The sequence below is a fragment of the Syngnathus floridae genome, chromosome 19 (assembly GCF_059516105.1).
Source record: "Syngnathus floridae isolate MCC-2025c chromosome 19, RoL_Sflo_1.0, whole genome shotgun sequence".
In the NCBI taxonomy this organism is placed as follows: Eukaryota; Metazoa; Chordata; class Actinopteri; order Syngnathiformes; family Syngnathidae; genus Syngnathus; species Syngnathus floridae.
This window is the reverse complement of record NC_142431.1, coordinates 8,292,426-8,316,701: the sequence shown is the minus strand read 5'-3', so window position 1 is coordinate 8,316,701 and position 24,276 is coordinate 8,292,426. Positions and strand designations below refer to the sequence as shown.

At 44.2% G+C, this 24,276-nt stretch overlaps 1 protein-coding gene across 2 annotated transcripts in view; it reads right to left on the bottom strand.

Moving 5' to 3' along the window:
* LOC148382060 (1-phosphatidylinositol 4,5-bisphosphate phosphodiesterase delta-3-A-like) overlaps window positions 1-9,166 on the bottom strand; it is an 83,799-nt gene extending 74,633 nt beyond the window's left edge. The window contains exons 1-3 of one of the 2 annotated variants that reach the window (XM_088361477.1): window positions 8,887-8,992; window positions 687-761; window positions 380-435 (exon numbers count right to left, since the gene is read on the bottom strand). In XM_088361477.1, the coding sequence (XP_088217603.1) occupies window positions 380-435; window positions 687-761; window positions 8,887-8,977 (222 nt within the window). In that variant the 5' untranslated portion in view covers window positions 8,978-8,992. Of the gene's footprint in view, window positions 1-379; window positions 436-686; window positions 762-8,886 lie in introns of both variants that reach the window. The other variant, XM_088361478.1, reaches the window with a different exon arrangement.
* Between the last annotated feature and the right edge of the window lie 15,110 nt (window positions 9,167-24,276).

The window sequence follows — 24,276 nt, the reverse complement described above, 5'->3', positions numbered from 1 at the left end:
GGTTAAGAAATCGCCTCATGCTCCCAGTTGTGATAATGACTCTAGCTAAACCCAACACTTGTGGAAAAACTGTTAAAAAAGATCAAGAGGAGGAACTTGAAATGGCCTCCACCTGTAATAGCAGTCCTGTTTTGGGGACCATCTCGTTGTTGCCCCTCTAGTGCACCTGTTGTTAAATCGATCAACACCAATGCAGCAGAAACTGATTAACAACTCCCTCTGCCAAAACCTTATCAGAAAAGTCTAATTGAATTCATGCCATACCCTGATAAAAAACTGTTCCTTTAATTTTTTTGAGCAGTGTGAGTTAATGCAAAATGAATGTGTTAAATTCTGCAAGCCATAATAAGGTCAACATTCAATTCAAGATACGTCATACCTTAACCATATTGGAGCCCCGCAACATCCACTTGACATCTTCATCATCCTGCAATCCTGTAAGGAAAAAAAAACAGCAACATTTGCTAAGGAAAGGCATATTATAAAGCAACCATGAAGTATCTCTACTCTACTCTACTACTCTCTAGTTTTAAATACCGTAATTTTCGGACTATAAGACGCTACTTTTTGCTTAAGTTTTAAACCCTGCGGCTTGTCATACAGTGCGGTGTATCTGTGGATTTTTCGTGATTTTTGTGATGACTAATACATTTATACACTTGTTTAAAGGCTGCGTTGTGCGGTACCGCTTTGCTGGGCGGAGGAGTATGTGACACGGTCGCTGGGGAGAAGAGTGGTGTGTTGATCGTATGTCCATCCACCTGGCAAATAGTGCCATATAATTGACACAAAGAAGAGACAGAATGAGATCAAGACGAACATTACTGAAGAAAGTAAGCTTTTATACACAGACCCTCATTATGGGGGACAAAAGAAATGCCGCTTTCAAGTTAAAAGCGGTCGATTTGGCTCTTAACGTAGAAACTATAGCTGCTCATGCATGCACTTTAGATTTTCTTCCAGTCACGAGGGAGCGCTGGGCTATTGTTGATCTTGTTCTGTCACCCTTTTCTTTATTTATTTCCCAGTCATGTCTACTCTGGAGCAATACCTGTAGCTCGCTAGTTTAATGTAAATTAGCGCTTTGTGCATGAATAAAATGAGCATGAATAGACCCTCATCATGGAAAATGCTAGAAGAAATGCATGAAAGCGACAACAAAAGAGAGACCGAGAAAGTGTGTGGCGAAGTATATCTGACGCTATTCCAATACGACACTGAGGAGGAAGACTTCAATGGTTTCAGTGCACAGGAGGAAGATGAAGACAGCTCTCAGTGACTTTTACTTATGTGTTTTTTTGAATCCAGCCCTATAGTGCTGTGTTGCTTCCGTGTTGCTGCTGTGATACTGCCGCATCACAGGCATTGTTTGGAGAGAAAAGTTAAGGTATGTTATTAAAACTTTAAAAACTCTTTCTGTGTACCGTCTTTCTTTGTAATTAACACGCGCGCACATGCGGCTATTAGTACGGTGCGGCTTATGTATGAAAAAACCCCAATATTTTCCCCTATTTTTTGCTCATACAGTTTATAATCCCGTGCGGCTCATAGTCCAGAAATTACAGTATATTGTTTCATCTCTTTGAATTCTTGTGTTTTGATAATAGTACTTATGTTACAGGGGATTCCAAAATCGATACCCCCAAAATTACTCAGTAATTCCTCTTGGAAAACTGGAAAAATTGCACCTAACACAAGAAAATTATGTTGTGTGTTGTGTAGAGCGAGCAAACATAGCAATCCCTACTCAATATGATTCATAAGATATTCAATTTGAAAATGCATTAATACAAGATTGTATTATCTCACAATGCATTATGGCAAACAGTAGAATCTGGGTCGGTTATTGCACGATGTTGCAAAATAGTGATAAATAGTGTCACAGAGACAGGGCGACCAAGTGCAGCACGATCCTTTATTGAAAAAGGGGAAAAGGGGAAGTGGAACGCTGGACTTGCGGTCTGGCTGGTGTGGCTGAGCAGCAGAGCACAGTGCATAGTCGTGGTCGGAGGCAGGCAGGTTGTCGAGGCAGGTGGAGATCAGAAGCGTGGTCAAAGGACGAGCAAGTAGTCAGGGCAGGCGGCGATCAAGGCGTGGTCGGTCAGTTTACGGAAGCAGTTGGCAACAGAGATCGTTCAGGGGGCAAAAAGGCAGTGGTGTCACGGGCAGGGTAAGTAGACGAACTGACAACCACTGGCAGAATACACAGAGGTTAAGTAGGGGACCTAACGAGCTGTAGCAAGTGCTGGCAATTCCTTGATTGGGGCTTGGCTGGAAGACCTCACAGCAAACGCTGGATGGGCTGCCTTGCATAGTTTCTTCTTAGTTGCCAAGACCATAGAGATACAACAGCTAGAGTGTTTGTGTTTGGCGCCGTTCTTTATACTGTAACTCACAGAATTATTTTGTGATTTGAACGTTGATTGGGTTGCTACCAACATCAGACATGCAGCTATAATAGAAGACAAATGCATCATATCATAATTTTACTGTAGTATTATAATGTCATATTTTTCTGTAATGTTTTAATATTTTAATGTAAACCGTTTTCAGTTATTTTATACATGAAATGTGCTATTCATATAAACCTGCCTTGCCTTGCCTATTATTAGAGCTTTAAGAAAGACACTATTGCAGGATTTCCTGTTCAACATGGCAGTGGAGCAGGGGTGTCAAACTCATTTTTGTCACGGGCCCCATCGGCATAATGGTTTCCTTCGGAAGCCCGTTATCAATAGGCAACAACAGGCTAAACGATACGGTATGCTAACGTTACATAAACAAACAAGGAACTGAGAATGTGCCTGACGTAAAATATTAGCAGTTATTCAAATAACTATAACATAAATAACACAATTATCAAACCATCCATGTCCCTCCAAATCATTAAATCCATCAAAATCTTCGTTCTCTGTGTAAACAACGGCGCTGCTGATTCTGGAAGTACATGCAGCACTGAGGTCAGACTCATTGTCAGTTGCGGTTCCAATTATTCCACAGCCCTATATACCTATATACAAACTATATATCAAATAACTATAACAGGCGTCGGGAACCTATGGCTCGCGAGCCAGATATGGCTCTTTTGGTGACGTTATTAAAAATAATACATTAGTACATTCAAAAAAGCATTGGTCTTAATTAAAATATATGCATTTAATTTGTATCTAGCCTATCGTTTTTTTTTAAATGGTATGGCTCTCACGGAAAATTATTTGTAAAATATGGGCATGTATGGCTCTGTCCGCCAAAAAGGTTCCCGACCCCTGAACTATAACATCCATCCATCCATCCATCCATCCATCCATCCATCCATCCATCCATCCATCCATCCATCCATCCATCCATCCATCCATTTTCTATACCGCTTGTCCCCACAGGAGTCGCGGGCGTGCAGTCACCGGGTAGTTGGCTGGGGACACCCTGAAATGGTTCCCAGCCGATCGCAGGGCACACAGAAATGATCAACCATCCGCACTCACACTCACACCTAGGGGCAATTCGGAGTGCTCAATTGGCCTACCAAGCATGTTTTGGGATGTGGGAGGAAACCAGAGTGCTCGGAGAAGACCCACGCGGGAACAGGGAGAACATGCAAACTCCACACAGGGAGGGTCGGAGGTGGAATTGAACCGGCACCCTCCTAACTCGGTGACGCACTGGTTAATTATGTTAACTATAACATAAATAACAATTTTATCTAACCATCCGTGTCACTCCAAATCATTAAATCCATTGAAATCTTCGACCTCTGTTTCACTTAAAAAAAAACGCCGCTGCTGATTCCGGAAGTACGTGCGGCGCTGACGTCAGACTCATCGTCAGTTGCGGTTCCAGTTATTTCACAGGCCTATATAACTGTATATTAACTGTATATAAACTATATATCAAATAACTATAACATAAATAACAATTTTATCGAACCATTCGTGTCACTCCAAATCATTAAATTCATCGAAATCTTCGTACCCTGTGTTACTTAAAAATACACCGCTGCTGACTCCGGAATTAGAAGCGGCGTTGACGTCGGACTCATCGTCAGTTGCAGTTCCAATTATTCCACAGACCTATATAACTATACATAAACTAGCCATTGTATTCTTTGTTCAGACAAGTCTGAACAAAATAATACAAAGGCTATCATCAATGAAGACATAATGACCAAAATTCAACTACCGTAATTTCCGATGTATAAGCCGCACCAGCTAAAATTCGGGGATATTTTAGTTTTTTTCTTACATAAGCCGCACCGGACTATAAGCCGCATGTGCACACGCGTTTTTTACAAAGAAAGACAGTACACAGAAAGCCTTTTGGAAGTTTGAATAACATGCTTTAACATGTCTTTCTAAACATTGCCTGTGACGCAGTAGTAGTACCGCAGCAACACGGAAGTGTGCACGCAAGTTATTAAAAAAGAAATACTGGACACAGAAAGCTTTTTTAAAGTTTTAATAACATACCTTAACATTTCTTTCCAAACACTGCCTGTGACGCGGCAGTAATACCGCAGCAAAACGGAAGTAACACAGCACTAATAGGGTTTGATTAAATAAAACATACCGGTAAAAGTCACTGAGACGCGGTGGTAACACAGCAACAACACGGTAGCACAGCACTAAGAGGGCTGGTTAAAGTAAAAGTAAAAAAAAGAGCTTCATCATCTTCAGCTTCCTCTTGTGCACTGAAACCATTGAAGTCTTCCTCCTCAATTTCCGATTGGAATAGCGTTAGATATCCTTCGCCACACACTTTCTCATTATCTCTTTCGTTGTCGTTTTTATCCATTTCTTCTAGCATTTTCCATGATGAGGGTCTGTTCATGCTAATCTTATTCATGCACGAAGTGCTAAATTACATTAAACTAGCGAGCGACACGTATAGCTCTAGAGTAGACGGGACCACGAAATAAAGAAAAGGGTGCCGCAACACAATGTCATCAACATCGACTGCCTATAGCTTAAAAGCGGCATCGTATGCATTTCTTTTGTCCCCCATAATGACGGTTTGTGTATAAAAGCTTCCTTTCAGCAATCGCTTTCTGCATGATGCGCGAAATGTTGTAAACACAAACTAGCACGTCTTCTTCGGCGCATTATCGCCTGTTTCGCTCTTGCTTCCTGCTGGAGCGCCCCCTGGAGGCCGGAGGCCGTAAAAACCCATAAGTACGCCGCGCCGCCATTTAAGTCTCGGGGTTCAAAGTAACCTTCTGAATAAAATGCATTAAAAGTTCACATTCATTACAACTTGTTTTTGGTGAGCAAAATGTCAGAAGAATTTAATTTAAATGCTGATTGATTGGGTTTTAATACAATACAGATGGTCCAAACAGCGCCACTGCTTTGTGTAATCTCTGAGTCACATAGCAGAGTAAGAGAAAGGGTTTAGAGCACAGGTGTCAAACTCAAGGCCCGGAGGCCAGATACGGCCCGCCACATCATTCTATGTGGCCCGCGAAGACAAATTGCGCATCAAATTCGTGCCTCATTACTAGAATTGCAAATTGTCTTCACTTTTAATATCCTTTTTTAAAAATATTTGACCAGTTTTTACTCCTCTGATTTGAAAACGAGTTATTTGTCAGTTTGTTTTGTAGCTTTTACTGTATATAATAGTGTTAAGAGTAAAAGTGATCAAGTCATCACAAAAATCACGAAAAAAATCTTATATAAGCCGCACCTGACTATAAACCGCAGGGTTTAAAATTATGGAAAAAAGTCACGGCTTATACACCGGAAATTATGGTTTATATAAACTATATATCAAATTACTATAACATCCATCCATCCATTTTCTGAACCGCTTAGTCCTCACGGGGGTCGCGGGTGTGCTGGAGCCTCTCCCAGCCATCATCGGGCAGTAGGCGGGGTACATCCTACCGGTTGCCAGCCAATCGCAGGGCACACAGAGACAAACAGCCATTCGCACTCGCACTCACACCTAGGGACAATTTGGAGTCCTCAATTGGCCTACCAAGCATGTCTCTGGGATGTGGGAGGAAACTGGTGTGCCCAGAGAAAGCCCACGCGGGCCCGGGGAGAACATGCAAACTCCACACAGGGAGGGCCGTAGGTGAAATCGAACTCGCACCCTCATAACTGTGAGGCGGACGTGCTACCCAGTGCGCCACCGAGCCGCCCAAATTACTATAACATATAAATAACAATTTTATCGAACCATCCGCGTCACTCCAAATTATTAAATCCATCGAAATGTTCGTCCTCTGTGTCACTTATAAACAACTCCGGAAGTACATGCGGCGCTGAGGTCAGACTCATTGTCATGGCGGCTCCAATTATTCCACAGGCCTCGTGCGCCCTCATGTGGTTTAAAGTGAAAATAACATGTGATCAACTATACTATAGTAAATGATGTATTAATGATCAAGTAATAATGTGTTAATAATTTCACATATAAATCGCTCCTGATTATAAGTTGAAGTCGAAGTCGAAGTCCCAATGATTGTCACACACACAACTGGGTGCGGTGAAATTTGTCTCTGCATTTAACCCATCCCCGAAGGGAGCAGTGGGCAGCAGCGGTGCCGCGCCCGGGAATCATTTGGTGATCTAACCCCCCAATTCCAACCCTTAATGCTGAGTGCCAAGCAGGGAGGCAATGGGTCCCATTTTTATAGTCTTTGGTATGACCCGGCCAGGGTTTGAACCCACAACCTTCCAGTCTCAGGGCGGACACTCTACCACTAGGCCACTGAGCTGGTAAGTCCAACCCCCGGCCAAACTATGAAAAAATCATTCGACATATAGTCCGGAAAATACAGTATTTAGACCCTTTACAAATTTTGAACAAAACAGCCCCAGTTGAACGTTTCGCCAAGACAGAATTGGAGACATACAGCCTAAAACCTACAAAACGTCTTTGGAGCTCTACTCAAAACTGAACAGGAAGACTGGCAAACATTACATCAATGAAAGTGCCAGTATCCCAATGTGCCAGTACCCCATTTGCAGGGCTTCAAGGGCACTTTATAGCTGTTCACAGCCCTAGTTTTACGGTTTTTCTTTATATCGTCTTGTATGAGCTTTGTCCCCAGCTCCAAAATCCCAACTGTGCATTCACCTAGGGACCTAGATAAAAGAGAAATTAAAGGAAGGGAGGAGCAGTTTTGGTGGTTTGAGCGGAAGCCACTTCAAAAACTTGAAATAGCTCACATGTGTTCATGGAGGTTGCAACATGCTATAAAAGATAGAATGGAGAGTGGTTGCAACCATGAATGTTTACTGTAGTTGCTTAACCCTTGAAAAAATTACAGACCGTGCTACATCACAGTAGAACTTCACTTTATGTGCACCCCAAAAACAAAAACAAATTGTATTTAATCAAATGAAATCAAACTTTAAAATGCATGTACACACCTTTGTATGACAATATTTGACTTGTTTGTATACATCAGATGTACCATTTCATGTGCACATCTCACAGAGGAGTGACCGCAAAGAGAGTATCAAGTGCAGGAAGAGTGTTGAGTGGTTTGATTACCCTGAACCAGCTTGCCTTGCCAGGTAAAAGCACATACTTTGGCATCCTTCTACGACAAGGTGAACACACTCCTGGAGGGGCTGATTTAGCTCACGCAGAGCCGAACGATATAGAGAAGCAGCCGACCACCATTAGCGGCCTGGCGAGAAGTTTGCAGCTTGGCTAAAAACGGCTAATTACTACCATCAGCGATCACAAACTTCCACACAACGCTCAGCCCAGTGACAACCAGACTACACCCAATCTCTGTCGTAGTCATGGCACCAAAACAAAAACCCAGAGCTAAAGCATGAGGAGGACTATCTAACATTATCACAGGTTAACGATTTACTGAAACAACAAACAGAGGTTTTTACGGCACTATTGAATCAACAGCAAGAACATTTTAAATATTTTGTCAAAATAATCCTGGACAACACAATCATTGATAACATCACAAAGGAACTACAAGAAGTAAAGGTCCACACAGAAGAACGTTTGATAACATTAAAATGAATCAATGTAAACAAACTGAGCATTATAAAAATATGCAAACCATATTTGAACAACAAAAAACTGTAAATTACAAATGAACAAACAACAATAAATGAAGGCACAATGAAGAAATCAATGAACAATGAAGAACTCAAATTAACATTTCGATATATTGAACATAAGACCTTTGATTTTTAAAATAAACTTGACCCGAAGAATCAATTATATGGAAATAGCCACAACTCTGGCTGTGAATACTAATGACCAATTTAATAATAACATTTAAATATATGCATTATCATGCACTTTAATAGCAGAAGCTATTTAGTGATCAACTAATAAAAGGCTATTGTTTTGTTTTGTTTTTTCTTGTCCATACTATGTTTATTTGAAATAGTTTATAAGACTCGACTATATTTGTTTTAATAGGTGTGGTTTTTTTCATCAGTCTAATTTTGCTTTGAGATTTATTTATTGTGTTAAAAAAAATAACGTGCCAATGTGTGAATATGATACAAAACAAAACTTTGTCTTTTTACTACCCCGTTTGAACACGAAAACTACAACATGTATTTTCCTTTTTTACTTCCAAACTTTTGGCTCTTTCTGCGTTTATGTCCCGTAAAATCAACGCTGCCTTCTAAACTGTGGGGTATAGCCACGTATCGTGCTGCAGTAAAAGATTAAACATTAAACTCCAAAATATTTAATTTAATCTCGTCAGCAACTCCTGTGGGTCAAACGAATCGGGGAATAATTTGCATTGTATTTGACACATTTACATTCAAAACAGCTATCATCCAAGTCCCTTGATAACGGTTTTTAAGGACGGCAACCAATTACAAGAAAAAGAAAAAAAAAAAAAAAAACATTCCAGCATGAGTTTGCAAACAACACACGCAAAATTCTTACCAAGACTTCTTAGTGGATGGATGGCTTTAGAGTTGGACATCGTGCTCCTGGTCTTATCCACGGGGACTGCTTTCCTTCTGTTTCCCAACATAATATTTAGGAGGAGTTGCTTGCTCAGCGCGCGTACTATTTATCCCCTGCCGCAGTTGATACCTCGTTTATCCAACCTTCTCGTTGCTGACGTCACAAAATACAGTTTTATTAAACACACGAAACCATGCGATTACACCATTCACCAATACTGTATCTGTAGGTATAAATTTTGCAAACGTTAAGTAAAAGTAACGCGCTTTAGGCATCGCTCCCAAAATAAAAATTCAAAAAGGCCACTGATATATATCTGGATATACGTAAACGACCTAAAACGATATACTAACTTTACTAAGGCTAGTAATAATAATAATAATAATATTTATAATTTATAATCACAAAAAAATAGTGGATGAACTATCCCGTTAAAGAAAACGAGCAACCGCACAATTAAATAATGTTTGAGTCGTTGAAATTTACTTTCTCAATAACTAATTTTCGGTTTGGCATCATTGAACAACAGTAACTTGATAGCTGGCAAACGCTAATCGGATTACTGTCGTTTAATTTTAGACAACGAGCAGCGATAGTGTGGCAACCAACGAAATATTTATTTTTAGGTTTTGTTGACATCCAGATATTTTACAGACAGATTTATTTATTCATTTATTTAATCACACACATACGCGCGCGCGCGTGCACACAAGCGAGTAACCGTCACACTATCACACTATCAGCCAACCCCTATTTTACAGACGGATATTGACCCCCCAAGTGCAAAATCCATCCATTGGTTAACATTAGACAACCGCGTCCAAGTCACGTGATCTGACTCCAGTTCCTGTCGAAGATTGCCCTTCTGCAAAAAAATAATAATAGACAACCCCTTTCCGGATTTAAACGCACGAATCCCGAGATGCTGTGGTCGCTTCCTTATTGAAGTTGTTTGATAAGTGCCAGACAGATCAGCTACTTTAACCACAGCTACCGTAAGTTGATTTTCTGCTCCTGTCTGCTACTTTAGCTAGGGTGACCAGACGTCCGGTTTTTCTCGGACATGTTCTACATTTGAGAATGAAATTTTGAAAAAATGTCCGAGGGGAATTTCAAAATCGTCCGGGATTTTGTTGGACTGCCTCAAACATAATACATGTACAGTACATTGTCAATAGAATTGCCACTCTGTTCCATTTCACTCAATTCCAAGTTTTACTATATTGTTCACAAATAAATCAAGCCCTTCTCCTCAAATCTAGTCACTTTGCTACAAAGTATGGTGGGCTGGCCAGTGTACACCGAGTGTTTACAAGCAATGCCGAAATGAAAATGCACGTTCACGGAGGAGTTGAATAAAAAATTACCGGGCTTTCGCCAGGGTCGTGATCCTTAAGAAGCTGAGTGCTTGACATGCAAGGCAGGCACTTACGTGTCTGTGGCAAATAAAGGTGCCAACGCACCCTGCAAGAGGAGGATTGAAGAGAAGGCCTCTTTTTTCTTCAAATGCTGCACCGATGACCGTATTTCCTTTGTCTTTTTTTACTTAGTGTACCACTATGAAACTCGAAAATGTTACCGTACACATATGTTTTTGTTAGTGTCAATATGTTTTTGTTATTGTATATATGTTGTTTTGTGTTATTCGTGCCAATAAATGCAATTCCTATACAGACACCATGTTACACAAATGACCCCTCAAAAATAATGATCCCCCCCTTCCAAAAAAAAAAAAAAAGACCCCTCCTGTAATATTCTCTTAGAATATGTTCGGGCTGCCAGTCCAGTAACGTTAGCCTATCGTATTGGGTATCTTCCAAATGTCTTGCCTGATTGGTCCGTAGCATTAAGATGACGCAGCACGTAGTGACGTAGCCGGATGTTGGAAGCATACGCCTTCCTGAATGCAGCATGTTTTCCTGCTCCCGCAATCTTCATTAAAAGATTAGTTTGCATGTCGTCGTCCTTCTACATTTTGTACCTAGCGTGAGTACAGAATATTACATGGTGTCAGAGTAAAACACGAAGATAATAGAAGAGAAGAAAGGACAAGATGGACATCGCTGGAGTCCCTGCACTAGTCATGGACTGGGATGCTAGCAATCTGCCCGAAGCATGGCGCAAGTTCAAACTCCACGTTTCTTTGATGTTTTCTGGTCCGTTCAAGGCGAAAGAAGACGAAGATGGTGCAGCTACCTACTTCTCTGGGTCGGTGACAAAGGTAGAGATATCTACTACACTTGGACACTCACAGAACCTGAACGGAAGGTACTGAAAACATACTATGATGGCTTTGAAGCATATGTTATGCCGAAAAATAATGAGATGTTCGCACGTTACATATTTTCCGAGAGGAAACAGGCTACAAATGAGCCACTAGAACAGTTTTTGACAGAGTTGAGACTGCTTGTGCAAGATTGCAATTATGCAAATAGAGAGGAGATGCTGAGAGACCGGTTCATTTTTGGAATTTACTCACCCAAAATCAAAGAGAAGCTACTAAATGTAGGCTCCACCCTAACGCTGGAGAGAGCAATAGACATTGCCAGGTCGCATGATATGGCACAGGCACAGCTGAAAACCATGGCTAGTGGCAACATTCCCACAAACTGTTCATGCAATCAGTCGGAAGACTTCAAAGAGTTCTCCATGGAAAAAGCGGCAGGACAGCACAAAGGGACACGCAGAGCGCAGTTGCACCCCTAGACCAGCGGACAGAGCCAGAGGACCACAGAGAAACGCAACCTGTGGCTTCTGTGGTTTCCAGCTTCTCAAAGACAAGAACCTTTGTCCAGCCAAAGGTAAACAGTGCAAATTCTGTTCCAAGTGGAACCATTTTGGATCTGTGTGTCGTTCCAAACAAGGAAAGGGACTACATACAGTCGATGAACATACTTCAGACATGAATGCAGACAGTGAGGACCTGTTTATTGACACTTTAACACAAGCAAGTAGCACCAATGAAACGGAGCAAGCTTTGGCAGATGTGCAAATTGGCCCAGATAGGACTGTACTTAGCTTCAAGCTAGACACTGGGGCCTCAGCTAATGTCATTCCCACACGCACCTTCAGAGGACTGGGAATACAGCCCACGTTGCAACCCTCCAATCACCCACTGTATGGCTACGGTGGTGAACGTCTCACTGTCAAAGGCAAGTGCAACATGAAGTGTAAATACAAGGACAAGGAGTTGATGCTAAAGTTCCACATCGTCGACACGCAGGCACCTCCAATTCTAGGACTGAAGGCATGCCTGGACTTTGGACTCATACAGCTCATCCTGTCCGTATCTAGCAAACCCGAGATCCCGATCATCGACGAGTTCAAAGACGTTTTCACTGGAATCGGACTGTTTCCTGGTGAGTGTAAAATTCACATTGACCCCAATGCAGTCCCATTAGTCCACCCACCTAGGCGAGTCCCACACGCACTCCGTGGCCGCCTCAAAGAGGAACTTCAAAACATGGAAAAACAGCAGATCATCGTGAAAGTCACGGAACCAACTGAGTGGGTCAGTTCAATGGTTGTAGCCGAGAAGGCTGGGATGAACAAACAGATTGAGGACATGGTGGGAAAGTGCCTCATCTGTCTGGAGCACAGACCATCCAACACAAAAGAGCCCCTGATCAACCACAAAATCCCAGGCAGGCCATGGCAAACAGTCGCCACTGACCTCTGGAACAATGACGACAACATAGTCACCGTGGACGAGTACAGCAGATACTTCGAGCTGGACAAGTTAAACAACACAACATCCTCTGCTGTGATACACAAGATGAAAGCTGCCTTTGCCCGGCACGGAGTACCAGAGACTGTAGTATCGGACAATGGACCCCAGTACAAGTGCAAAGAGTTTGAGGCTTTCGCAAATGCCTGGGAGTTCACCCACCTCACAAGCTCGCCGTTCTTTGCACAGAGCAATGGTCTTACAGAGAAATCGGTTTCCATCTGTAAATCTCTCATGGAAAAGGCTAAAGCTGATCATCGAGACCCCTATTTGAGCCTCTTGGAGTATCGAAACACCCCAGTGGATAATCTCCGATCACCAGCCCAGCTGCTTATGAGCAGACGCTTACGCTCAGTCCTCCCCAGCACCCACCAGCAACTCCAGCCCAAGGTGGTCACCCATACAGAGGTTTACGCCAGGAGAATACACCAGCAGCAGCATCAGAAACGATACTACGACAGATCTTCGAAACCACTGTCACCGCTGCAGGAGGGCCAAAGCATCAGGTTGCAAGAGCGTGGCTGTTGGAAACCAGCAACCGTCGTCCAGCCAGCTGGTACTGACAGATCATACCACGTCCGCACAGCTGAAGGACATGAGTATCGGTGAAATAGACGTCACCTCCTGGACACAAAAGAGACACACAACATGGACAGTGACTTGGATCCCGGCATTGTTACTCTCGCCTCAGAGGCGTCTGATGCTGTCCCTCACACTGTTCCCTACCAGACACGGTATGAACGGGAAGTCAAGCCCAGACGGGTTCTGGACTTGTAATACTATGTAAAAGGGAGTAGGGGGATCGCTGCCCTTCGGAAAAAAAATAAAATATCTTGTCACTGTTCTTTTGAGTGCTTTGAATGTAAAAGAGTTCCAGATTCATTTGTGATGTGATTTTGGTTTAATGATCTAATCAATGATTAGTAGTATTGTTTGCGGTATACTACTAAGCGTTTTTTTATAGGCATGCACTGATGTTGAACAAGCTAAGTGATACTTGACAAACATGTGCACTGTTCTGTTTAATTAATGCATATAACCTTGGTTGTGATTTTGCTATACAGTTAGCCTATGTGATTAACCTGAGATGTTTAGAGCAATCGGTTATGTGTGTTGGTATACTGTTTATCCTACAAGGACTGTATTCTGAAATACATTTGTTTACATTTAAGAAGGGGGATGTAATATTCTCTTAGAATATGTTCGGACTGCCAGTCCAGTGACGTTAGCCTATCGTATCGGGTATCTACCAAATGTCTTGCCTGATTGGTCCGTAGCATTAAGATGACGCAGCACGTAGTGTCGTAGCCGGATGTTGGATGCATACGCCTTCCTGAATGCAGCATGTTTTCCTGCTCCCGCAATCTTCATTAAAAGATTAGTTTGCATGTCGTCGTCCTTCTACATTTTGTACCTCGCGTGAGTACAGAATATTACACCTCCCAACCCCCCCAAAAAAGAAACCCAACTCTGGTCACCCTACTTTAGCCCACCAGGTCTACCTTGTCACCAAAATATACAATGGCTTTTTAGAGAAGTACGCAACATTTCTATCACTATTATACAATGACAGCTAACTTTGAGTTAGGGTGGTCAGCCCAGTATTCTTTATTATTTTGCATCACGGGTTAAAATCCCGCTTCTACGGTTATATTTTTAATCTATTTTTACTGTTCGCAATTTCTTGCAGCCAGGAAATGTAAAAGAGACGTTTTTTTCCATGTTATTGTTATTGAGGATTTGAAGTTTTGCAGTCCAACGATTTTTATGTGGCTTGTGACGAATCTGCAGTCACAAAACACAAGATTACTGAACTTTGCCCTAACATCCACATCTGGATTTGGGGAGTTAACCTGGAAACGAGTTGCGATGGCCTCTCGACCAAAGTCAGCTGTTGTTGCATGATAGTGATTGGCTTTGAGAGCAGTTCTGAGTGCACCCTGCATTTTACTGCGGTCAGGGCTACAAGTCAGAAAGATGAAGTTTTAATGCTGTACTCACAGTAACACACCCCCACTGAGCTAAACTAAATTAATCTACATCAACAACTGCAGTTATCCCTATTTGAAAAAAAAAATGTTAAAAAAAATCTAATTTTGTTGTCCTAAAACGAGACTACTTCGAGGGCACAGTAGACCATCCCAAGTGTCCAACCAAAGTACTGTCACTGTCACTTATATTGCATTTTAAAATAAAAATGAATTTTACAATATCGACTTTTATGCCTGATTTTAAAATTCATTACAAATTACAATTCTGCTACCCCGCCAACAGACATTTTTAGGAGGCCACAGTAGACCACCTCAGGCATTAAACCAAAGCACTTTCACATAAATCTGATGTTGTATTCAAGAATAAAACTCCCCTGAATTTTGCAATTATGATCCTTACACCTGATTTCAAAAATTCTCTAAAATTTAAATTGTCGTTATCATACAACCAGACCAGTTCTGGGCCACAGTACAAACATCCAACCAAAGTACTTTCACAAAAATCTGTTGTTGCACTTCAAAATAAAACTCATCTGTGAAGGAATGGGGTCAAAATACAAAAGGTCCTGCCTAGCTACAAAAACAGATGTGCTCAAACCTCATTGAATAAAGTACATAAGCAGACAAGTATATTCACATATTAAATCAATAAAAGAAACATTTTAAGCATATAATTATACCTACACACCAAATCAATAAAGAAGACATAACTAACCATTTTTGATAAGTGGTAATGAGGAAGGTTTTTATAAACTTTATGATCTGATAGATATTTCTGAGCACTTTGAAATAACAAATGTCTTTTGATATATGGCCTAAATAGCTTAATGACCCTTAAGGAACTGTGTAATGCATGCCTGATGTTTTTGTCTAAATCATGGACACGGCCAGAGTCGTCTTGACCATTCAGTACTTGATTGTATCTTACGTTTTGACTAATGCTAGATGCCAGTTTTTGATTACTACTGAACGCTCTGCACAGAGGGAAATATTTTGTCCAACAAAGAAAGAATGAGGTACGATAGTGTATGTTCAAGATTGGAGAAGAATGTTCACAGGAAGGTCACGTGGAGTTAAAACCAGCAGGTGCCAGAGGGAGCCAGCCAAGGACTCGGCCAAAGATGATCGCCAAGGCCGAAAGACGGGATGGAAGACAACAGCCCCCACACACACCGAATCGCCCATAACCAGCACCCACTCCCATGGCGAACTTGCCCCACCCCTAAGACTCATCACCCATCAAACTCGGCCCACACTGGCATGTGCAGCTGATATAAGCTAACCAAAGAACCTTGAACGTTGCCTTTTCTGAATGGAGACTTTCCGCTCTTGAAGGGCCCAGCGCTGTATTGTACTTTCCTGAAAACAGAGCTTTCTAAACAAGAATTATGATTGAACTCAACCTGTGTAAGTCTAATTTCTGCTTCAGTGTCTTAGCATTTTTCTAAATCAGAAGAAATCAAACGAGCACGCAGTGAGTAAATTGGATAACAGGTGATTGGCAATAGCTTTTGCCGTGAGGCGCAGATAACGCGCTCCCTAAATTGTGGACAAAATCCAACATCTGAATTCTACAATTTCAATCTTTACTCTCAATTTTAGAAATTCATTAAAAATCTAATTTATTATCCTGCAGCCAGATGAGTTATCGGTACAGTAGACCACCCCTTGTATCCAACCAAATTACTGAAATTGGAGGTAAAAGTTGAACTTTTAAAAAACTATCCCTAACAAATTAAATAAAAATGGTAAAACACACCTTTTAGCAACTAACATGCACACAACAAACAACTTTTCATTTTGGAACATGAAATAAAAGGAAAAAATATAATCATCTACACCCAATCGTCTGGGAGTGACTCAACTTGGGTGCCCCCAACCCCACCCCCCGCCCACCCAGCCATCCCAAGTCACATTTTCAGCACCTTGATGTCTAAAGCCTAATTCACACTAAATGCGGAACAGACACATTGTGTCATCTGTACGGCCGCTGTAAGCAAATGAAAGCATTGGCGTTGACGTGTCACTTCACACCAGCTGTGGAGTGTATGCAGTGCGTATCCAGAGACCACAAGCCTTCCTTTTTTTCCATACGCTGCATGTGTATTGGCAAGTGTATTTCAACATCATGGGTTTCCACACTTGAAAAGGAAGGACTGGACCAGACTTGGATTTCACTCTTTGTTCGGGTTTTATTGAGCCAAACAAGGTGAAAAACCTTTAAAACACATACAAAAAGTGGATGAGTTTAAACAGACGGTACAATTTTCTTCCAAATAAAACAATGCAGCTTAGTGTTCTTTAACACAAACCAATAAACAATGTAGATACAGTCAGTTCTTTTTACTGAAAGAAAGAACGAAAAGGTCTTGAACATAAAGTTATCCTTTCAAACAAAAGTCAATATACAACTTAATGCGTGTCATAAAGACAACACATTCTCCAGACCAACTGAAATGCAGTCAGTGCTCTAAACGGTTAATTAAATGAGTCCAGTTGAGAATTGTGAGCTCACCGGTAGCCGCTTTGGTCTCCTCTTCCCATGAGTTTTTTCCTTTCTCCGTGGAGCTCAGTGCGGCTCGCTGCTACTGCTGTGTTGCTCGCTGATCGAAAGGATTGTGTTGTTTGCTGCTACTGCTGCTGCTGCTGCTGCTCACTGGACAAGAGGATTGCGCTGTTTGCTGTTTATGAACCCTGGTGTGTGCGTGCTCCCAATCAGGATAGTAGATTGCGCTCAGCTGTTGAGGCGCTCTGAGGAGCTCCACTGTGTGCTGCGCGTTCACGTCGTACACTTGCAGTGACCCCTTGTGGTCACATGCACCCACAGATAGGTGCGCACCTCCCAGGTCGCCGCAACACCTCCCACTCGATCTTTGTGTGGTGTGCGGAAAGATCGCACTTTTCAGGCGAACTAGTGTCCATCACACTGATCCTCTGGGGGATGAGGACGACCAGGCGGCGCACGTCCCTGTGCAGTATGGTTCCCTTGCAATGGTTATGTGGTCTTCCTTAAAGGTCTGGATCCTGCCTCCACACATCATGAGTCCACTTGAGTGATCCTTGTAAACGACCAGTCTATCAGTTGTAGTGTTTGGAAAGTGCACACCCTCCTGTGCTGCCAAGCATAGGTTCTGGAACACAGCTTCTCTTTCATCGATCGTGATGATGCCAGATGACTGCACTGCCTCCCACTTTTCTTTATCTCCAAACTTACATAGGAACTGTTTAGCTGCTCTCAAAGTCCATGCTATTGTCCCAACCAGCCGCCTTAGACTGCTGAAGCGCCTTTTGTCCACTAGCTTTTGGACTGCTTCTGCCGGTGGTGCTCTGGACTTTGAGTTTGTCTCCTGTGCTTTCTGTTGACTTCGGGTGAGTACCGCAGAAAAGTCTTCTTTTGTATTTTTGAGATAGCATCTCTTGCTTGTGCAGCAACATCTTTAGCTGATTTTGTTGGCCATTCACTCTCCGGAAGCTGAAGGAACTGTGGCCCCCACTGCCACTCGGATTCCTCAGTAAGGTCATCAGGATTGGCCCCTCTGGTGATGATATCAGCAATGTTTGCCGGTCCTGGTATCCACCACCAATCCTGAATGTCGGTGCTACTCTGGATCTCGCCAACTCTGTTAGCAAATAAGGTCTGGTAGCCATAACTTTCACGCTGTATTGCCCCCAAGATGGTCTAACTGTCGACAAGATGGTACCATTTCCTCACATCGATTCAGCAGTGTTTCTGGAAATAATTCTTTAGCCGGGCTGCAAAGACTGCTCCGCACATCTCTGCCGTCACAGGGTCACCCTTGTGGTCCAGAGGAGTCAGCTTAGCCTTAGACTCGACTAGCCTCACGACGGCTTCATGGCTGCAGCTTCAGCACAGGTACAGCACGGCGCTATATGCCTGCTCACTGCCATCAGAAAAGGTAATCCCACATGGTTATCCATCTGGATCTGCCTGTGTGAGGGGTCTGGTGAATCTGATTTGGCTTAGGTCAGCATACTCTTTGAGGAGCTTTATGGCATCTTCTCTGAGTTCTTTGGACAAGGCGGCATCCCATGTGTCTTCTTTGCTGTATATTATTTTTGCTTATTGGAAAGCTCTTCGGACGAGGATGGCTCTCTTCTGCTTTGCTGGAGTCACGAGGCCAAGTGGATCAAGAGACTTGGCTTAACAGCTCTCTCCTGGTGAGTGGGTCTGGGGTTTGCCCTCTTACTTCCTCTCTCAGTAAGTTCTGGCCGAGGCGCGTTTTTCTCTTTTTCTTGGAGAAGTTAACTGTAACCATGACATGTACCTTGTCATCTTCGATGGTATAACCAAGGCCGAGGGCTTTGTTGTCCTGTTCAGTAAGCTGGTTTGGCAGAATCATGGTCCCTGACTTTATCTCCTCACCTCCCGGCCCTTTCCTCCCACTTTGATCAGAGTAGACCCAGGGTTTCACGAAGAATCCCCCTGCTTTGAGGATCTGCTCGATGTTGGAAGTTTCAGGTGGTCGAGGTCGTTGTGAGAAGTTAAAATGTCGTCGACATATGCGTCTTCCTCCAGCACACGCTTCTCTTTGAAATGGCTGAATTGAGGCAGGTTGGTGGTCTCTCACATGGCGACTTGGGCTATGCAACCTGCAGGTCTGTCTCCAATGTTGACTCTTGTCTTGACGTCATGATGGCACCGCAGATGGCCGCCATGGTGAGTCGCTCTTTGTTTCTTTGTCTTATTTTGTGTGTTTTCTGTGTCCTCTGCTGTCACTTTTACCAGAAAAGCGCTGTTAAACATCGGACAGTCTTCTGGTATTTTCTCTCCTGTTCTTTCTGATTCAGACTGTTTGTCGGAGATTTTAGCCAGAGCGGCGGTTCTATACAAGCTAGCATGACGACGCGGAAAACGAGCCGGAGCCCTCGTAAAGCTGAGGCAGAGAGGGTTCCATTCTGCCTTACCATCAATTCATCTGGCGAATGTCCGCTCCCTGGCGAACAAGATGGACGAACTGCTGCTCCTCACTTCAAGGAACACGGACTTCAGCAGATCCGCCGCGCTGTGTTTTGTTGAAATGTGGCTTCGCGGACGCACCCCCCACTACGCCGTGGAGTTAGCTGGTGTTAGGGTTTACAGATTATCTTGATTATCTTGATCGTATGATTATGTTGGAATGTAGACTAGAATTATTAACTTCGTTTAAACCTTTTACCTTTCCTTGACTCTGAAAAGTTTAACCATTCAGTTGTTGAAACTTTCCAAATGGTGTGGAAATATTCTTGCTTAGTTAGTCATCTAAAATGCTCCACTAGTTTCTGTGTCCACGACCTTGTAAAACAATGAGCTGGGACCCTCCGCACTGATTAACCAGTTGCTGAGGTGAGCACCAAACATGTCCAATGTCACCCCCACCCTACTTGTTCTCAATAAATATGCTCTTGCAAGAGACCAAAGGCAGACTTTTTTCGGACATTGCTGTACCTACAGTAACGAGCAAATTCTCCACTTGCAAGTGCTAAAAGGGCATACTGTCTCTTGTGTGGTTCTTGCAAAATAATTTAGAGTGAGCACCACTCTAACAGCTGGGTTTCGGCTAATGCGTGCAGATGGCAGCGCGAAGCTCTCCGGAAAAATCAAAGGGAGGTGGTCTCTGTTTCTACATTAATCAACGTTGGTGTACTGATGTCACGGTGTTGAAAGAGTTTTGCAGCCCTCTCCTAGAAACACTTTTAATAAACTGCCGGCCGTTCTATTCACCACGGGAGTTCTCCTCGATCATCATGGCAGCTGTTTACGTTCCACCACACGCACGTGCGAGTGAAGCCACGCAGATGCTGGCTGACCAGGTGACAGACATGGAGAAACTTCTACCAAATTCACTAATCATTTTTCTGGGTGATCTTAACAGGGCGAACCTTGCACACGAACTCCCCAGATACAGACAGCACATAACGTGTCCCACCAGAGGGGCACAGACACTGGACCACTGCTACACCGTAATTAAGGATGCATACCACTCATTGGCTCGTGCAGCTTTAGGACTCTCGAACCACTGTCTAGTTCATCTGATCCCGGCCTACAGGCAGAAACTAAAAACTTCTCAGCCTGTGGTGAGGACTGTGAGGAAGTGGACAGTGAAGTCAAGGCAGGACCTCCAAGCCTGCTTTGACTGCACCGATTGGGGAGTTTTTGAAGCTGCAACTTCAGACCTGCATGAACTCACTGACCCTGTCACATCATACATCAGTTTTTGTGAGGATCTGTGTGTGCAGACTAAGACCTTCTGCACGTACAACAACGACAAACCTTGGTTTACACCAAACCTCAGGAGGCTGCGCAAAGTCAAGGAGGCGGCCTACAGGGGCGGGGACCGGGACCTGTTCAACCAGACCAGAAACACACTGAACCGAGAGGTAAGGAAAGCCAGGAGGTGTTACGGGGAGAGCCTGGAGAGACACCTCTCTGCCAATCCTGATCCCTCAACAGTGTGGAAAGGTCTGCAGAGCATCACGGGCTTCAAGAAACAAACCCCCCGTCCTGTGGAGAGCCCAAAGCTTGCTAACCAGCTAAACAGGTTCTACTGCAGGTTTGATCGGTCCTCCCACACAACAGGACCTCCCGCAGCACAATCTACATACTCACCTCCCCCCACAACCGCTCTCTCCACACCTCTTTCACCGTTGTCACCTACTCTCTCTCTTGCAGAGGCCACGCCCGCACTCCAGATCCGCGAGAAGTGCGCCAGATGTTCCGAAGACAAAAGATCAGGAAGGCACCGGGCCCAGACAGCTTTCCTGCTTGAAAGTCTGTGCTGAGCAGCTGACACCCACCTTTGCACGGATCTTCAACCGTTCCCTGGAGCTGTGTGAGGTGCCCTCGCGCTTAAAGAGCTCCACCATCGTTCCAGTGACCAAGAAGCCCGCCATCACAGGTTTGACTATAGACCTGTTGCTCGGACATCTGTGGTCATGAAATCTTTCGAGAGGTTAGTGCTGAACGATCTGAAGGATGGGCCCCCTGCTTGACCCCCTCCAGTTTGCCTACCGGGCAAACGGGTCGGTCAACATGGGACTGCACTACATCCTGCACCACCTGGACACCCCAGGAACGTACGCCAGGATCCTGTTTGTGGACTTCAGCTTGGCGTTCAACACCATCGCTCCTGACATCCTCCAACAGAAGTTCATCCAGCTCGCAGTGCCTGCCTCCACCTGTCAATGGATCACCAGCTTCCTGACCACCAGGAGACGGCGTGTGAGGCTGGGGAGCATCATATCTGACACCCGGACCACCAATACTGGCGCCCCTCAGGGGTGCGACCTCTCCCCACTGCTCTTCTCTCTCTATACCAACGATTTATCCTCAGGTGACTCTCCTGAGAAGCTCCTGATGTATGCAGACGACACCACTCTCATCGGACTGATCCAGGACGGTGATGAGACTGTGTACAGACAGGAGGTGGAGCGGCTGGTCCACTGGTGCAGCCAAAACCACCTGGAGCTGAACCTGCTCAAGACCGTAGAGATGACAGTGGACTTCAGGCGAGATCCTTCACCATTTTCACCCCTCACTATCCGCAGTAATACTATTCTCTCCACAGACACCTTCAAGTTCCTCGGAACCACAATCTCTCGGGACCTGAAATGGACCGGCCACATAGACTCTGTCCGGAAGAAGGCCCAGCAGAGGCTGTACTTCCTGAGACAGCTCAAGAAGTTCAACCTGCCGTGGGAGCTGCTGAAGACCTTCTACACTGCCATCATCCAGTCTGTCCTCTGCACCTCCATCACTGTCTGGTTTGGATCGGCCTCCGAACAAGACAAGCACAGACTGCAATGGAAAATCAGGACTGCAGAAAAGATAATTGGAATCAACCTCCCATCTATCCAAGACTTGGACCAGAAAACGTGTAAGTAACATCTCTACAGACCCTTCTCACCCAGGTTGCAGTCTGTTTGAACTACTCCCCTCGGGACGGCGTTATAGAGCTCTGTACGCCAAAACCAGCAGACACAGAGACAGCTTCTTCCCCCAGGCTGTTGCCCTGATGAACTCACACCACTCTTAGAGTCTCAGAGTCATTGCTGTGCAATAACATCCTGCTCTCCACACCTTTTTTGAATTGTCTACATCAGGGGTCTCAAAGTCCAGTCTTCGGGGGCCGCATTCCTACATGTTTTCCAAGTTTCCCTTGTTAAACACACCTGATTCAAATGATCAGTTCATCCTCACGTTCTGCAGCAGCCTGATAATTGAATCAGGTGTGTTTAACGAGGGAAACTTGGAAAACATGTAGGAATGCGGCCCCCGAGGACTGGACTTTGAGACCCCTGGTCCACACTGTTTGTGCTATGTGTCCTCTCTGCATCCATTGCAGCCTGGTCATCCTGGAAGAGGGACCCTCCCATCTCTTCTCAAGGTTTCTCATTTCCCCTAGCTGGAGTCTTGAGTTTTTCCTTGCCCTCCTGGGAGTTTAAGATCAGGGGATTTTTGAGAATATGTGGCCTTTTTCACATGTCCTGAGTGTTGTTAGTCACCTAAATGTTGATCAGAGGCTGTGATGTACCGAAGTTAAATTCCTTGTTTGGCACGCTCAAACATGGCGAATAAAAAACTCTTGAATCTTGTTATGGCGAAATCTTCTATTTCAGATTCCTCAGTATCACGCGACAGGAACCTGTGCAGGTGGACCTCTCTTTCTTCCAGCCAGACAGAGTTTTACATTCTGCGGATGTCAACAAGCGCAGCAAATACTCCAGTTCAGAATCTGATCAGGACCGCTCTGATTGGATTCAGGACGTCCGAACCTTTGATCAGCATATTGTTTAAACTCAAACATCTGTATTTCTGGCTGCTGTTCTATACTAGCCTCACTGGGGTGGAGACTGAATTGGGATTTGGTGCAATAGGGTGACTTATGTACCACACCGGCCGAGTCCATTTCTGCAGAACTCCTTTGGACAGCTTCACTGCAGCTTTGCGATTAACCATCTCATGGACTTGTGAGCCATAGGCCCTCTTCCACTCTGGTTCCTTTGCCAGCTGCCTTTCCGTTCTGTGGAATGTGGCTTCAACCGCTCTTTTATTGTTGGGTAGAGATGCTGGATCTCCTGTCCATGGGTACTTGGCGTGCCAGTGCGGTTCAGGGCTGTGATGGTCCCCTTTCACAAACGTCAAGCCATCTCTTACCATCTCCATCGCTCTTTCTTCAGCCAGTGTCATCTGTTTCCCCCGGGTTGGCAGTTCCCGCAACGGCATTCTCCACATCTCGGCTCACAAGCCGCTCCGATGCGTTCCCATTTCCACCACTTCAGAAAGTTAAAGTTAAAGTCCCAATGATAGTCACACACATCGTGTGGTGAAATTTGTCCTCTGCATTTAACCCATCCCCGTTCGATTTCGATCCATCCCCTGGGGGAGAGGGAAGCAGTGAGCAACAGCGGTGCCGCGCTCGAGAATCATTTGGTGATCTAACCCCCCAATTCCAACCCTTAATGCTGAGTGCCAAGCAGGGAGGCAATGGGTCCCATTTTTATAGTCTTTGGTATGACCCGGCCGGGGTTTGAACCCACAGCCTTCCAGTCTCAGGGCGGACACTCTACCACTAGGCCACTGAGCTAAGTCTCTGCTGCTAATGGCTGTATTGGACTGGGTGCTGGGATGATTGGGAGACTGACAGGAGA